The 18,040-nt window shown below is 35.1% G+C and overlaps 2 protein-coding genes across 2 annotated transcripts; one reads left to right on the top strand and one right to left on the bottom strand.

The window, feature by feature from the left end:
- Positions 1–1,183: 1,183 nt before the first annotated feature.
- Positions 1,184–6,167, top strand: cdc42ep5 (CDC42 effector protein (Rho GTPase binding) 5). The gene is made up of 3 exons (XM_051131981.1): positions 1,184–1,349; positions 1,485–1,553; positions 4,134–6,167. The coding sequence occupies exon 3, from the start codon at positions 4,155–4,157 to the stop codon at positions 5,061–5,063; it is 909 nt and encodes a 302-aa protein (XP_050987938.1). The 5' UTR covers positions 1,184–1,349; positions 1,485–1,553; positions 4,134–4,154; the 3' UTR covers positions 5,064–6,167.
- Positions 6,168–8,431: 2,264 nt separating this feature from the next.
- grwd1 (glutamate-rich WD repeat containing 1) lies at positions 8,432–16,620 on the bottom strand. Its single transcript, XM_051131980.1, has 7 exons — positions 16,365–16,620; positions 14,154–14,271; positions 13,877–14,039; positions 13,106–13,316; positions 10,859–11,001; positions 10,584–10,775; positions 8,432–9,407 (listed from the first exon to the last, which is right to left on the bottom strand). The coding sequence occupies exons 1-7, from the start codon at positions 16,576–16,578 to the stop codon at positions 9,099–9,101; spliced, it is 1,350 nt and encodes a 449-aa protein (XP_050987937.1). The 5' UTR covers positions 16,579–16,620; the 3' UTR covers positions 8,432–9,098.
- Positions 16,621–18,040: the final 1,420 nt, after the last annotated feature.

Raw genomic sequence — 18,040 nt, 5'->3', positions numbered from 1 at the left:
ATGCCGGGTATTTTGTGTGATCTCATGTACTGGCAACACTTCCAGCCATTCATCATTGTATTAGTAACCCTAGTGATAGTGTGTTTTAGTGTGACGTAAGCTGCGCTCAAAGGAAGTGATGTGATGTGATTCATGGCTCAGCTGCAGCATCCTTGAATTCTCTTCCCAGGCAGGAAATCTTGGCCACCAAAGGAGAACGACTGTCAGTTGTATGCTTTAGTCTATAATTAATTTTAACTCTTTAAACACTGACTGTATTGTACTTGATACATTAATTTCTAAGACCTCTAAATTGAAAAAAAATTAAATAATAATAACTTTGCTGAAAAATCTGCATGCTTTCTGCCCTCCGACTGATCATATTTTAGTAAATATGAGACGTTTTGTATAATTCAAACAATATCTTCCTTCAGGATGTCTTTTTGCTGTTAAATACTTAATGATTTTTACAAGGTAAGTGTAAAATTAAATGTTATACTATTAATATTTCAAAACGAGCATTTACTAAATGAAAGCAACTTAGTGTTAACAGTATTTTAATAATTTTGTGTTATTTTAATCAATTTCTGATTTAAATCCTGATTGTCTTGATAAGTCATGTTAAAATGTATTTATTATATTTGAATATACAGTCAGCTAGAGTTTTAATCTTGAGACAATAAGAAAAAGCATTTAAACGTCTTACTAAGACATTATTGTGAGATACAGAGTGACATCTGATATATCTGCATCTATATATATCTATATACATGTAGTCTTTGCACTTGTATTGTAATACTGATGGTGAAAGTGATATACGTGGAGATACAAAAACAAAGCACAAAATAGAGCTTTAGAACAGGTTCTGCTTCAACAAGCTCTGCTTGAAATGTTGACAGACGGGATTCCAAAACGTGTTTCATTGTGTTTCATCCATGGCAATAAACTAAACACACAATGTAAAAACAGTCCCACATTTAAGCTCTATATGCTTTGTTCATGTTCAACCCTGATTACTGCGGTATTACTTCTGATTCTAAATTTAAGTGAGGTTGGACCATGCCAGAACATTAATAGGATGAAACTTCGTGTGAAATGACTGTGTTCTCATGGGAAACACACGCAGGTTACAGGCAGCGCTGCGTCAGTCAGTGCTTCCATTCACTATTACAGCTGTGTAGCCAAAGCGCTCCCATACAAACTCACGTCACTTCCTTGCCCATCCCAAAAGGAAAAAAAAGAAATATCGGAGAGAAGAGCGACGCCAGAAAAGTCAGTAAAAGAAGGAAAGCGAAAGATATTTAAAGAAACAATTGCTCATAAGAAGAACAAATAGCCACAATCTCACTGATAAGCGCGCGCTGATCAAAGTAAGTTGAATCGCCTTGTTTTGAAGGAAACCGATTCGGTAACTCAGTTGGGCGCGTAACTTTTGCAGTTACTCCCACTTTAGGATACATTGCATTAAGCTATTTGATAACAAATTGGTTTTTGCTCTATTACAGCTTCATTGGACAGGAGGACGCGTTCCTGGACAAAAGGCAGGGCTTCTGCTTAAAATTAACAAACCATTGGTAAGAGTCACTTGGCTGCAACTAAACAACTTCGTTATCATCTACTGTGTATTAAATGTACATAAAAGTTGTTTTATAGTACTCCCGAGTGAAACTAGGCTCGGGATGTTTGATATTATGCACGTACGCAAGAGATCTGCTAAAGAAGGCGGCCAGAACTGATTCCCTTTCCAGCTGTTGCAGTTGTTTATGAAAAGTTCAGGTCACAGAATTGCGATATTATTGATTTCTTCCTACAAATAAGTTCCCGAATGATCCTAAAATGGATTTGAACAACAATAAAAGGCGAAACGCGTTAATTATAGTACGTTTTGTCGAATTAATGAAATTTAAGTATAAGAAACTGGTCTAGAGCTTCAAAAGAATTCCCCGGGCATCAGGAAACAGTCACATTTCTCTCTTCTCCAAGTAATACATTTTTAATCAAATTACGTTTTAAAAAGATATGACCGTGGGCACGTTCGTAATGTTTCTCTGACTTTGTGTCTCGACCTCGCGAGATTGCTTGAGGCAAGAATGCATTTAAGCACGCGTTTCACATGCAAGTCCGAGCTTGGCTTTGGCGTCTGTCAGCTCGTCTTTTTCACAGGCTTTACGCAATCAAACCTCTTTTTTGTGTAACGTAATAATTTCATACCTGACTGTGGATATGAAGATTTAGCGAGGATTATAGTCACGTGTCTTATAGCTCATATCACCCTTAAAACTGAGTCACACTGAATAAAAACTTGGGTAAGGAAGTATCTTTAAAAAAATTGAATAACATAACCATTAAATATTAATAAAATTAAAAGATTTATCATATATTATTATTATATTATATTATTATATTATAGATTTAATATTATATTATTTTAAAGAGGTCATGACATGGATTTTTAAAAAATATTTTAATATATTCCTTGAAGTTTACTTATATTGTTTTTGCACAAACAAACAAACAAATATTTGTAAAATAATTATTTTCAACCCTCATTCTGACTTTTTGTCTAAAACGACGTGTTTTTAAAGAAGTCCACTTCCAGAACAACAGTTCACAAATAATTTACTCACCCCCTTGTCATCCAAGATGTTCATGTCTTTCTGGAAAGCATTTCAGGATTTTTCTCCATATAATGGACTTTATTGGTGCCCTGATTTTGAACTTCCAAAATGTAGTTTAAATGCAGCTTTAAAGGGCTCTAAATGATCTCAGCCAAGGAAGAAGGGTCTTATCTAGCGAAACAATCAATTTTTTTTCGGAAAATAAAAATTTGTTTAATTTTTAAGCACAAAAGCTCATGTTGCGCAGGCTCTGGGATGCGCGTTCATGGCGCTACGTACTATTGAATCACATCAAAAGGTCAACGTAGGCGGAACTAAGAAGACTAAGAAAGTGCTCAGTCAAACGCTGTTTACAAACAAAAAGGTACAACGATGTCGGACGATTCTGAAGTTGTAGGAGAAAATAAGATGGAGTTTTTCGTCATACTTTACCTTTTTGAGTCGGAGTACACAGACGATGAACTTAGATGTGATTCGCTATCGTTTCGCTAGATAAGACCCTTCTTCCTCGGCTGGGATCATTTAGAGCCCTTTGAAGCTGCATTTAAACTTCGGGGCACCAATGAAGTCCATTATATAAAGAAAAATCCTGAAATGCTTTCCTCAAAAACATTATTTCTTTACGACTGAAGTCAGAAAGACATGAACATCTTGGATGACAAGGGGGTGAATAAATTGTTTGTAAATTGTTGTTCTGGAAGTGGACTTCTCCTTTAAGGGGCGTGTCCTTTAAGACCTATCAGTAATCCGCCACTGTTATGATTGGCTAACGTCATTGCATAGGAAACTGTATCAACACCCTCTCGCTATTGCATGTGATTGTATTGACAACATGATCAAAATAAAACGTCATGTCATTTCCAGACAAAGCGTTACGAAATAATTTACTTAACGTTTGTGATGCAACTGCAGTCAGATCTAGTTACAACAAATGTTTCTTTGTGAACTCTCCACACCGTGCCTCATTTACAAAACAAAACACCATGGGTGTGCTATTAAAAATAAACTATCCACTTGTTCCTTATGCTGGGATCCTTCTGGTATCTGAAATCAAACGAGCTGTTTAAACCAAATACGTCAAATCATACGTTTTTTTTTTCACTCCATTTGTCCTATTGAAGACAGATTCAAGCACATGGACTGTGTCAGAAAGGGAATCTGCATATGTAAACCTTATCCAGTGTAGACAAGATAGCGGCAGTGATTGTAGTTTCTATTTGCTTTTGACATAATGCCACACTCGTATTCAGCATATTCAAGTGTCAGCTGTTAAGCGTCTGAACGCCAGTGGGCTGAGGAAGAAGACTATTCGTCGATATGTTGCTCTGGAGGCAGTGTTTATTTTCGGAGCTTGATTAAATAAATGCCTTGTTTATGAGGAGGTTTTAAGCTATGAAACTTTCTGGATGTTTTAATAGTACAAAGACAAAAAAACAACCAACAATAATTAACAAATGATCATATAATGGTTAATTATTAACCGTTTTATTGCACTTTAAATGTTTATTCCACCTCTTCCTTCATCTGACTTCACAGTTTCGTTCTTGAGCTGCTACCATGCCTCTGCACAAATCATCTTCTCGAGCCCCTCGTCTGGATCCCACCATGATCTCCGCTCCCCTTGGTGATTTCCGTCACACCATGCACATTGGTCGTGGTGGAGACGCTTTCGGTGACACCTCTTTCCTGTCCAGCCATGGTCCGTCTAGTCCTAATCCCAAGCCTGTGCAACCAGTCATGGCAGCCACTGTAGAGACCACAGACAATAAAATGAACCATAACAATGAAATCGAATATGCAGAAGATACCAGTCTGAATGAGCTGAGGCACTCCGATTCAGTTTCTTCCTTTGACCTCGACTTGGATTTAGGGCCTTCGATTTTAGGAGACGTCCTGGGAGTGATGGACGGACTGACGATGGGTTCTTCTCACAAAGACAGCGAAGAGGTGTTTAGTCCCAGCAAGAGCACGAGGGATGTGATGATGTCACCAAGGAGTGCTGCCAATGACTTGAGTGAGAGGATGATGATGGAAAGTGTGACTAAAGAGGTGAGCCAACGAGATGAGCAATTCAACGAGGTGAATGGCGTCAAATCAAAAGGGCTCAGGCCCAAAGTGCGATTCAGCGACAAGCGTGATGAGATCATCGGCCGACAGGAAGTAATCGAAGGGCTAGACGTGGAAGCTGAAGAAGAAATGGGCTTGAGACCAAATGAGGGGATGCAGGAGATTAGCAGGAGAACGGCTTACGACAAAGACCCGAGACAAGCAGAGGTGGTTAATCGGAGGGAGGACAACTCTCCAAGCCTCTCTTCCTCAGCGAGCTCAGAATATGAGGGAGTCTCACCGTTGGACAGAAGGAGAGAAGATCAGCATCTTTCAGAAACAGATTCAGAGGAGGAAGGTGCCAACGGACAACAAGGATACACTTTTGAGGACGAATTCGATGATGAGATTGGCTTATAAGAGGACATAGATTTGAAGAGTCATTGGCATATGGACATATGAACAGAATTATTCTTTAAAAATGAAAAAAAACATCCATACAGGAAGAGCTAATGAAAATTTCTTCTTGAGGTAATAACTGGACAATTTGGAACTTCTTTTCCAAGTTTACAGTGGTGTTTGCTCATTTTTGGAACTGTTTTACAATGGTTTTGTTTTTATTGGATTTTATAGCTACAAATTTTGAAGTATCTCCCATGGACAGTGTGATGTCTTATAAAGAATAGCCTATGAACAAACATATTCATACGTTTCCCATGGTCTCAACTATATAATCTTGAGCATTACATGTTCCGTTTTTCCAATTCCAGCTCGTTATAGGGCACTTTACTTTTTCTCAGTTAACTGGAAACAGCTTTAATCTCAGAGAGTGAGTACCTGCAGTTCAACAGAAATGAAAAAAAAAAATGACGCTTAGAATGACAGCTGACTTTCTAAAGCCAAATACCACATACAAAGTAATAAATTATTGTTTATATTATGGCTATCTATAGTGCCTTACATGAAGATGTTTCAGTGTTTTTCATCTTTGTCTTGCTGTTTCACTGAAAAGCCAGTGATGAAGCTTTTCTTTTTGTGGGAAGATGGAAGCTTGCTGAATGCATTCACAAATGCTGGAATTTTCTCCTGGGAGTTTTCATTATTACATATACATGCATATCTTAAAATGCAATAAGCAATCAGATTGTGTATTGTTTTTGCAGATGTACTCATTTAAAAAGTGTAAAAATAAAATGCACGTAATAGTTACACACTACAAAATAGTCTTAAAGCTAAACAGCCGCAAACTGCATAGGTTTCAAACTGTGAATGGAAATACTCTGGTTGATCATTCGACTGTAGCTCTCAACTAGATTTATAAAGCGAAGCATGGAAAGCTTTTATAGGTTGGGTTCATTTTTAAAAAGTGATTGCTTTTTATTTTGCTTTCACAGTTTGATTTGAACACTAAAGAGTATGTAACAGACAATCAGTGATTATTTTACGCTCAGAACCACTCTTACAATTCAAATAATGTAGACTGGGCTAGACCAAAATGTGTAATTAAAGCTTTATTGAACTATTTGTGGCATTTTGCATTCTTTGAATGTGCTGAAGGGAGGCAAATGCATTTCTGTAAGCATGCTATTTTTATTGATATATTTTTTTATTTTGAAATCAAGTAAATAAATGAATACTATCTTTAACTACCTCCTACTGCATTTTAATTGCATCAGTGTGAGATCATTTTGCCTTAAAGTCCCCCATAGTCAAAATTTGTATCCCTTAAAACTGATCTTTGATCACCAAAGTGACATATTTAAATGTTTTTTCTTGTGAAAATAATTTTCTCATGCCTTAAAACAGCTTGAATGTAACTCTACCCCCCTTGCCTCATTTACTATACGCGGAAACATTAATATGCAAATTAGCCCCGCCCCCCACGCAGTCACACCAGCCAGAGCCCCGTGATCCACTAACTGAACTGTAATAAACGCGAATAATGGCGAAAGACGGAAAATGACTAATAAAACTATGTTTTTACTAGCGGACAACTACAGTAGATACTGTAACATGTGTTAAAATTTTTGGTTTTGTGCTAAAATCCTATTGGTATATTTTACATGCTAATGGTGGGAATCTATCCTTTGAAGTGATTGGTTACTTATTTTGTGACGTAGCAAAAAAAGGTCTGTTTCAAACCGCATATCTGGGACAGCCTTTGGGTAACTACAGTTTAAGGAGAAAATACTCAGAAATGGTGTTGATTAATGGACTGGTACATGGTTTGTCTAAAAGCATATTAAAAACACCACATAGACAAATAAACAACATAAAAATCTTGATTTTCACTACAGGGGGACTTTAAGAAAGCTTCAGGAAGGTTGAATGGATTGAAGGACTGATGGATTTTTGGATGGAAAAATAAATAAAAATAGGTTAGTTTAGTTCAAGATCTTTCAGATTAATTCTAAATGTTATACATTACGGAATTTTCGTATATGGGTCATTCCACAAAATCAACTGAAAAATAAAATGTTTAATCAATATTATTTAAATATTCATGAAATGAAGACACCTTAAAATGACAAGAAATTGTATTGTGCCACCTCATGTTTTGGTATTTTTGTCAACCCTGTCACCGACACAAGCATTACTAGATACAATAGTTTAATTAGAACTCATATCCCACTAAATAATCTAGTGGTTGACCTTTAAAACGTTTGAATTCTACACAGGCAATCTTTAAAAACAGGGTCAAACGTAATCAATGTCATCCCTGTTACTCACGTCAAAACCTGTTACTCTAAAAAGTAACAGGTTTGACGATTTTAAACAAATTTGCAAATAGTCAACTTCACAGAAGCACATATTGTCCACTTTAAAAGGATTTTACTTGTAGATACTGATTATAATGTAATGTAATAATTGTTTACATTTAAAAAATGGTAACAGTATTGACATTGCATGATGGCCGCCCTCAGTCAAGCCTCATAAATCATCAAAAACAGAACATTGTAGAGGTGAAATCTTGGTTGAGAGTCTAGAAATTATGTCACTTGATTGTACATTTTACAAATTTTTTTTATTTTTACAGGGCAACAGGGCTGACATGAAATCTGGGGACGCCAATAAAACAACTTATGTTTTATAGAAAAATGCATACTTACGCCAAAAACATTGCTTAACAGTGAGCCTATATTTAGAACAATATGCAAATGTGATTTTTAAATCATTTTGCAAATTAAAAGTCCTGCTAAAAAAGAAAAATCATAGTGAAGGACAGGGCAAAAACCTTACTCTTACCAGCATAAATGCAAAAAAATAAAATGCTAAAAAAAAAAGTTATTTTTAATGTAATATTGATAAAGGCATAGTGTTGTGTTTTTAAATTGTACATTTATTTGTTATATTAAATCTATGTTTGATTATTTCTCAGGGATGCAAAAAGCACCGATTTCATGGAATGACCCATTTGCTATTGAATATCTACGAATGCCACATACATGACCGGTGTTATCTGTATTAAAGATCATAATTGCTGGAAGTGGAGTTAAGTATTTAAAAAATGTCTAAAATAAATGGACAAAAATGCAAACAAGTCCATTCTTCATACTTACACTGGAGGGCATCCTTCCATATTAAAACCATTTCCTTTTTCCAGCAAGGGTCACTGAACCTATTTTAGTCTTGAAGGAAAATTCAGAGCACTCGTTGGGTGCATAAAACCCATTTTATTATTTTATATATATATAGGCAGCATATAACATTTTATCTAGGCTTAGCAACTTTCCTTTAGTACACTTTAAAGTTGTCAACTGAACAACAGAAAACGCTTTGTCAAAATGTAGAAGGAACTGTTGAGTTTTTAATTGTTTGTCATGAAGAAATAAGGACTAACAACTAACAAAACATTTTTCTGTTTATTGTTTTATGTGCAAAGGCTACGATGGTTTGAACCATAAAACCACTGCAGTCTGCCTTAACAATTAAAACCCACAGTCTGCCTTTAGCTTTAGACTGAAAGACAAAAATATCCTTCTCTGTTATGTCCATTAAGTTAAAAGAGAAGTTATTTTGTTTTTTTCAAACTGAACGGATACCCAAGGACCCAAGTGGCTCTTCGGTAAATATGTGGTGTTATAACTAATAAATAAAGTTAATACACAACAAAGAGACTTGTGGATGATTCAGAATGGAGTTTTAACGAGTACAAATTAGTAATTCATCACATAATTGCATTATTTCTGCCTCAAGAAGTTGAAAAATTGGTTTCAGAAGAGGTGGAAAAAATGACAGAAATGCGTGAGTCACGCATACCTAGATGTTCCATTCTTCCATCTATGTACATTTAAAATTATACACATGCACATTCTTTCTGCCTGAAACTGTCCAATTGCTTTCTCTCTCTCTCTCTTTCCTCACTCACTCACTCACTCACACAGACACACACAGACACACACAGACACACACAGACACACACAGACACACACAGACACACACAGACACACACAGTTAAACAGAAATAGTTCTGAAGATGTTGAATCCCGACAGCGCGGTGGAAATGAGAACTCCAGAAATCTGTGGGTGCCAGTGGAGCTCCTTCACTTCTTTCTGGCCCTGGTGAAGGAACAGTAGCTGTGGTGGTAGTTGTTTTAAGCCATCTGCCTGTTCTCCCATGTCACATGACTCCACGGACAGATCCCATTGGCTGACAACATCGTCGGCTCCAGAGGCGGCAAACACACTGGAGTCAACAGGGTTCCACTCCACTGATGTCACAGGAGCGCTGTGCTGCTTAAAACTGGCCACTGGACGTCCAGACTGAAGAAAAAAGAAACATGAATGTGATCAGTTTAAACAAACAAAACATTAATGACATGCAGATATATAAACTACCAGTCAAAAGTTTCTGAACAGTAAGATTTTTTATGTTTTTTAAAGAAGTGTCTTCTGCTCACCAAGCCTGCATTTATTTGATCCAAAGTACAGCAAAAACAGTAAAATTGTGAAATATTTTTACTATTTAAAATAACTGCCTTCTATTTGAATACATTTTAAAATGTAATTTATTCCTGTAATAAAAGCTACATTTTCTAAATTTTAAAATAGTCTTCAGTGTCACACTATCCTTCAGAAATTATTCTAATATGCAGATTTGCTGTTCAAGAAACATTTTATTATTATTATTATCAATATTTAAAACAGCAGAGTACATTTTTTCAGAATCCAGGATTTCAGAAGTCAGTATTATTTTTAAAAGTTCATTTAGATTATTGTTTATTATAGAAATTACTACTTTTATTTAGCAAGGATGCTTTAAATTGATCCAAAGTGATGATAAAAACATTTATAATGTTACAAAAGATTTCTATTTCAGATAAATGCTGTTCTTCTGAACTTTCTATTCATCAAAGAAACCTGAAACAAAATATACTCCGCTGTTTTCAACACAAAAATGAATGTTTTTTTGAGCAGCAAATCAGAATATTAGAATGATTTCTGAAGGATAATGTGACTGGAGTAATGATGCTAAAAATTCAGCTTTGAAACCACAGGAATAAGTTACATTTTAAAATATATTCAAATAGAAAACAGTTTTTATAAATAGTAAAAATATTTCAAAATGTTACTGTTTTTGCAGTACTTTGGATCGAATAATTGCAGGCTTAGTGAGCATTAGAGACCTTTTTTCAAAAAACAAAAATCTCCAAACCTTTTAAATTAGTGTACATTCAATCTATAATTAATTCTTAAATAAAACTACTCAGAGACTCATTTTTGAAAAAACCCTTACTTGACAGCACATTTTCAAAGCAGCAGTTTGCAAGCAAGTTTATATAAACACCCTAGAGCAATATACCTGGCAAACACACATTCAACAAATGTGATTTATGTGATTCCAGATCGACTTGATTCATTTAATGTTTGAATTTAATGTTGGTAATGCTGTAGCTAAAAATAAAACATAAATATTTGTTTCCTCTTGCTCGTGCTTACCTGGAACTGCCTTAAATCCCAGACTTTCAGGAGGCCGTCATCGCCGCCAGACAAAATAAAAGGTTCAGTCCGGTTCCAGCTGATAACATTGATGTCTGAAGAATGAGCCCCATTGGCTGAGAGCATGGAATTAGGTGGTGCCCTTGTGTCCCAAACGCGAATGGACTGATCCACTGAGCAGGATGCAAAAACCTGGAGGTAAGACAGAAGCACTCATTTACCAATTATATTGTTACACATATGTTATTTGTATCATTCTCTTTTGACCGACATACTGTGGCTTCAGTAGGTGACCACTGCAGGTCCTCAACAGACTTGCTGTGTGAGCTGAAAGGCCGCTGGTCAACCTTCCAAGTCCCGCCCTCTTGTGGCTCCCACACGTGAATGTTCTTCTTGCAGTCGCCGCTTACCAAGCGTCCTAAAGTAAATATTAGTACCATTAGTCCTATTAATCAAGACATCTATTTGTATGAAGGTAAGTTCATCCACTTCTAGGTATTTTAGCTGTACAGCTGTACAGTCTGTTATGTTGCTTGATATTTATCATAATCATGAACATATTTGTTTGCAATGCAAATAGTTTTACTGCCAACCACACTTTGCTGTTCTACTAGTTTCATACTATTGCACCGATTGATTCTGAACTTTCACACATTCACAGAAAATAGCTTAACTTACCTCCTACTAGGGCTGGGTGTTGACACAAATTTCATGAAGCTTGCAATTTGATTTGACACTGATTATTTTGCATATATATCATGTACAGTATATGGCGATTTTTCTCAAGGAAAAAAAAAAATCTCTCAACTAATGCTGTAAAATATACATGAGAGTCAGCTGGTACTTCATTACAATAATATTTAGGGTTTAAATTAACAGATTTGTATACAAATGCATAAATTACACTCAATTAAGTTTTTATAATAATAAAGTTACAATTAATAATTTCTACTCCAATTTAATATGTTATATGGTGCATATATTTAGTAAAATTAGGGTCCAATCTAGAGTTGACTTTTCTAGCTGACTAATGGGTTTATGGTCACCAAACATGTTTTTTTCTGAGGTAAAGAGACATTTTGTGACGTATTGTTTACAAGCCTTTACACATAGATGTCTTTGCACCGCTGAAACACTAATTGACCGATTACATGAGACAGCAACGTGTTTCAGTAAGTTGTACTTTCTTCTAACATACCTTTAGATGTTTATTCATGTTTACTTTGTGCTAAAACTGGTTAAAGTGGAGGAGATGATCAGTTTATGTGCGTTTCGCACTGTCGCTTGAACTGAGGCGCTACAGCGATCTGTCACTCCACATTAAACAGCACCAAAACAGCATATATTGTTTGACTATTGCAATAAAAATAGACAATTTGAAATTTGAGACTTTGTTTCATATCAAAAGTAAAAAAAGCACAAAGCTTATTCTGATTTATTGGATGAGAGGTGTGCTGCAATGTTCTAGGGGTGTGACGAGACACTTATCCCACGAGATGAGACGAGACACGAGACTGGGTTCACGAGAACGAGACGAGATGAGATTTAACTTTTCTTAAGAAATCCTCAATGATGAAATATATAGGGAAAATAGTCTTTTATTCAACTGAAAAAGACAAAATGCAAAAAAACATAGGTGCATTTTGAACTTTATGAAATTAAACTTCCAATTTAATGAATTATATGCAGTAATAAACAACATTTAAACAAGAGCTTCATGATTCTGGATAAATTGAGAATCCCCGTTATTTTTAATAAATTGGAGACCATGATTCTTTCACAATTCTGGAGAACAAAATAATGTAATCTACTAGTGGTTCTGACAAACTGTTCATTGCTTAAGTCTTTCAAAAACATATACTAATTTAAACAAAATAAAAATAAAAAAAACATTTAATGAAGGACTCAGTATCTCACTTCATTAAGACTTGTTTGACTATTGAAATCTCCTGAATGATTCAATGACATACTTTTTTTTTTTAAATGGGCAGTTGTCACCACCTCCTGGCGGAAGAGGATAAGCGTTACAGTACATACAAGTCTTAAGATACTTTTGTTTTGTTTGCTACTGTAGACAATAAGTGTTTATACCCAAACTATAAACTTTTATCCCAGTACTTCTGTTATTTAAATGTCTGTAACACAGAAATAATGATTATAATGTGGTTGAAAAGACTGTTTGTGTTGCTCTTCCTGCGTTCACATTTACCCCGACCCTCTGATTCATTAACATGGGCAGCAACAAAACCTGCTTCTCACGCTCCACTGACACTCGCGATGTGAAACAGTCCTAATAGACATAGCTAAATCGTTGTCATTCAGAAATTAGATCACGTGGGTGTTTGAATGGAGATCTCGATATTTAAGGATTAATCGTGCAGCTCTAAATCCCATTCATTAAATGAAAACAGGCTAGACTAATCGCCAATTTAAGAATCGATACAGTTTGGTAAAAATGAGAATTGATTAAAAATCGAGAAATTGATATATATGGATGTAATATTGAAATCCAAATTACACACCTGGTACCTTGGGCGACCAATCAATGGCAAATCCTTCTGACATGTGACCAGAAAAACTAAAAAGAGGCGTGGCTTCCTTCTGCTGCTTGATGAAGGTCGACATCGCTGCCGAACTGTGCACTGCCTCAAGCTGAGGTCGGAGGTCAAAAATCTCCACCTGTCCTTTCTCTGACCAGAGAGCAGCCAATGTCTGGTCCCCTCGCTGGGTGACCTATTAAAGTAAAAATGATAATAATTTTAATCGATAACTGAGAAAATTCAACTTGTTGGACTGGATGACATTTAATTAGTACATAATGCTGCTATTTATTATTACAACTTTTATTTGTGACCCTGGACCACAAAACCAGTCATATGACAATATTTGGCCAAGATACAACTATTTAAAATCTGGAATCTGGGGTGCAAAAAAATCTAAATACTGAGAAGAGAAAAAAAAAAAAAAAAAAAAAAAAAAAAAAAAAAAAAAAAAAAAAAATCACCTTTAAAATTGTCCAAATGAAGTTCTAAGCAATGCATATTACTACTTAAAAATTAAGTTTTGATATATTTACAGTAGGAAATTTACAAAATATCCTCATGGAACATGATCTTTATATAAAATCCTAACGATTTTTGACATGAAAGAAAAAAATTATAATTTTGATCCATACAATGTATTTTTGCTACACTTCTCGCTACTTGCGACTGGTTTTGTGGTGCAGTGTCAAGCTGTAAAACTTTAAAACTTCAAAATGCTTAAAGAGTAAATATAAAAGTACCTATACTTACTCTGACTCTGTTGATCCCACCATAATGTGGCATCATGGCCAACTCCAACTGTGGTTTCTGCTCCTCGTCCTCTTCATCTTCATCACTTTCTTCATCACTGCTTTCATTTTCATCTTTATCTTTTTCAGTTCCATGAAGATTGTGCATGCGCATGACAATAAGCCTGGATAGGGATGAAAACGCCATCATCTTTGAAAGCCAAGCATTATTCAATTATCAGATGTTTATTGCGGAACAACAAGGGTAGCAAGCTCTGACAGCGTTCATGTCAATTTACCTGTTGCTTAAGGCGGTATCCGCCTGCGTACCAGCACACAGCAACAGAGAGAGAGGAAACTGCTCCCGCCCTTCTCCGTCACCATCACGCACCACATCAAAACTCAGACATGGGGCACCTGCGGGGGAAAGAGAAGTTTAGTTATTATAAGTAAATCTCAGAAGATAGCAGGTATCGGAACAGAAACGTCTGGCTATTAACATACAAGTTTTTCTGTTATGATTAAAATTAAAGACATTACAAGACATTTTCCTGTTCACAATACATTTTAAAAATTAGGGCTGCACGATAAATCACATGCGATTGTGAGGCACGCTTAGTCAGTGAAGCCGGTACTTTGATTAGTAGTAAAGCTCCATCACGTGCGTTCAGCTGGAGCGGCAATTAACACACAGAGCCGTAAATCACTGACAAGCTATGCAAAATCGCCTCACAATCGCATGTGATTTATCGTGCAGCCCTATTAAAAATAAATGAATAAATAAAAAAACAATCAAAGAAAGAAAAAAAAAATATTGTGCACAAAGAATAACACATTGGATGAAGACTTTACTGATACATTTTTACTGAGCACAAAAATTCATGCTCATAACTTTGTGAAGATAATAGTAAAAAGTACTATTCATGAGAACACTGTTTGTTTCACTGCCTTTTATGTTCATTGTTTACCATTATTGTTAGTTTACTTTGTAACATTTGTACTGTACTACTGTATTACAGCAACGAGAATCATCAATAAATTAGTGGAAAAAGTAAAACATCAAAATGCATTACTGTAAAGAGAACTGGTAAACTGCCCTAAAAAAATGCCACAGCACATAATAATAATAATAATAATAATAATAACAATTATTATTATTATTATTATTATTATCATGTATTATGTTATTTTGATTTCATTTATTACTATTATTGTTATTATATTTTTTATTGTAAAATTTTTGTATTAAGCACAAACATTCATGCTCATTATTTTGTGAAAATAGTAAAAAAAAAAAAGTACTATTCATACTGTTTTACTGTATGCTTTACTGTAAACAGAATTGGAAAACTGCCCTAAAATAATAATAATAATAATAATAATAATAATCATTTATTGTTAATTATTATAATAATAAAATAATTAATATATTTTTGTTACATTCTTATATTAAGCACAAAAAAATTCATGCTCATTATTTTAACAATTATTATTATTATTATTATTATTACTATTATTATTATTATTATTATTATTATTATTATTTATTGCCATTTTGTTATTATAATAACTTTAGCATTTATTATTATTATTATTATTACTTTTTTATTGAGCACAAAAAATCATGTTCATTTTTTTGTAAAAAAAAAATACTATTTTTGACAATACTGTGTTTTACTGCCTTTTATGTTCATTGTTTATCATAACTGTTATTTTACGTTACAACATTTGTATTGTACTACAGCAACAAGAATTATCAATAAAGTAATGAAAATTAAAATGTATTACTGTAAAATGCATTACTGTAAAGAGAACTGATAGACTGTCCTAAATTAAATTATTATCATAATTTATTATTATTACTCCTATTATTATTATTATTGCATTGCAAAAATACAGCCTACATTGAGGATTACTAAGATATTGTGACATTATTTTCTGGACAATTAAACAATTTAGCATGTGTCAATACTGTAACCCATCCTGACATTTTAACTTCCAATTATGATACACATATGGAATGCTTTTTGGGTGACATAACCAGACACTTCTTAGTAAAGATGTATTAAAAAAAAAAAAAAGTAGTGGCAATGCCATGGCATGGCATGGAAACTTGATATCTAGCATGGTCCTAGATAGTACTTCAAATACCATGATTATACTAACATTACACATATCCAAACAAACATCCCTGCTTGAAAAATTAGTTTTCACTACAAATACCAATACAAACATTACAACCCATTAACTTTTAACCAATAACAACATTAACAAAAATGTTTTCTGTACAGCTTCCATTAAAACCAATACAAGTCCCATTATAGCTAGTCAAACCATTATAAATTTTGTGATGGTGTCTATTTTTTCAGCAGGGATGTTATTAACATGGTACTTTATTGTGTTGGTACACCTAAGTTAGCCCCTTGCAAACATAAGCAAACAGCATCTATCCGTATATCGACCATGCATGTTTATGTTTAGTGATCGGGCATGATGTTCAGCACACTGACCGGTCTGGCACTCGTGATACATGCGGTAAGCGGAGCGGTCCATCTCGAGCTCTTCTCCCGGCTGGAGCGGCTGCAAACCGGGGACATAAACTTTCTCCTCTCCATCCCCGTCCTGTCCATCTCCCTCCATTTCATCCTCCTCGCTTCCACTCGCCTCCATGTCCTCAAACTCATCATCCTCCTGAGGCAACGTGTGCTCATCGGCCGCGGACATTTTGAGAGAGCGGAGGATTTCCGCTTCACGTCACGTGGTTTAAAGCGCACACTGAGCTCTGTACAGAGTTGGACAGCACCCAAGTCACCACGCTAGAGGGAATTGTTGCCCCAAAGAGATGTTTACCAGAAATCCTTTTCACTTTTTATGTCTTAAAGTCCGATTGTAAAAATGTGGGCATGTTTTCTTGCCTAAAATAGAACGTATACCAGCCTAAACATACGGTCTTGATAGTAACACCATTGACGATAAGCTTTTATCTCAGCTGAAAGAAAAAAAAGCTAAAACCAGGCTGGTCTTAGCTGGTTTAAGCTGGAAGTAGTTGGTTTTAGCTGGTTGTTCCAGCTGGTCTCCCAGCCTGACCAGCTAAGGAAGTGGCCAAACCCCTCTAAAACCAGCCTAAGCTGGTTGGCTGGTTTTTGCTGTTTTTTTTTTTTGTTGTTGTTGTTGTTTGTTTGTTTGTTTGTTTAACATGCAGTTTAACACTAGTTAACATGAACTAACATTACTTCTAAAGCATTAGTTAATCCTTAGTTAATGTTAGTTGCATCATTTGGTAATATTAAAATCAAAGCTGTATGAAAAAAAACAAACAAACAAAAAAAAAACTAGCTGGTCAGCAGGCTGGTCTTAGAGGGGTTTTGGCCACTTCCTTAGCTGGTCTAACTGGAGACCAGCTAAAACCAGCTACACTGTAAAAACACAATTTGTTGAGTCAGCTTAAAATAATTTGTTACCCTGCTGCCTTAAATTTTTTTAAAAGTTCAGTCAACTAAAATAAGTTTAGTCAACTTGAAATGTTAAGTTGTACTAAGTAACAACCTAGATATTTGTGTTTGCTAAACTTAACAGATGGGTAACCCAGCTGCCTTAAAATTTGAAGTTGATTCAACTCAAATATCTAAGTTGTCACTTAGTATAATTTAACATTTCAAGTTGAATAAACTTTTTTGAGTTGACTGAACTTAAAATTTTAAGGCAGCCAGGTTACAAATTATTTTAAGTTGACTCAACAAATTGTTTTTTACAGTGTACTTCCATCTTAAACCAGCTAAGACCAGGCAACCAGTTTAGGGTGGTTTTGGCTGTTTTTTTTTTCAGCAGGGTAGTTGTTTAAACTGAAATTATCTGGTTTTAGCTGGTCTCCCAGCCTGACCAGCTAAGGAAGTGCCCAAAACCCCTGTAAAACCAGCCTGCTGACAAGCAAAAAACAGACTGGATGACCAACTAAAACCAGCCAACCAGCTTAGGCTGGTTTTAGCTGTTTTTTTTTATTCAGCAGGGCTGTTAATGGACCTAACCGACATTGAACTAACAATGAACAGTTTTTATTAACTAACTTTAATAAAGATTATTACATATTGTAACAGGTGTTTTGCTTATTGTTGGTTAATGTTGCTTAATACATTATCTAACATCACCAAGTGGGATCTTACCATTAAGTGATACTAATAAACTGATG

This window comes from Labeo rohita, chromosome 16 (genome assembly GCF_022985175.1).
Source record: "Labeo rohita strain BAU-BD-2019 chromosome 16, IGBB_LRoh.1.0, whole genome shotgun sequence".
Taxonomy (NCBI): Eukaryota; Metazoa; Chordata; class Actinopteri; order Cypriniformes; family Cyprinidae; genus Labeo; species Labeo rohita.
This window is presented reverse-complemented; position numbering and strand designations above follow the sequence as displayed.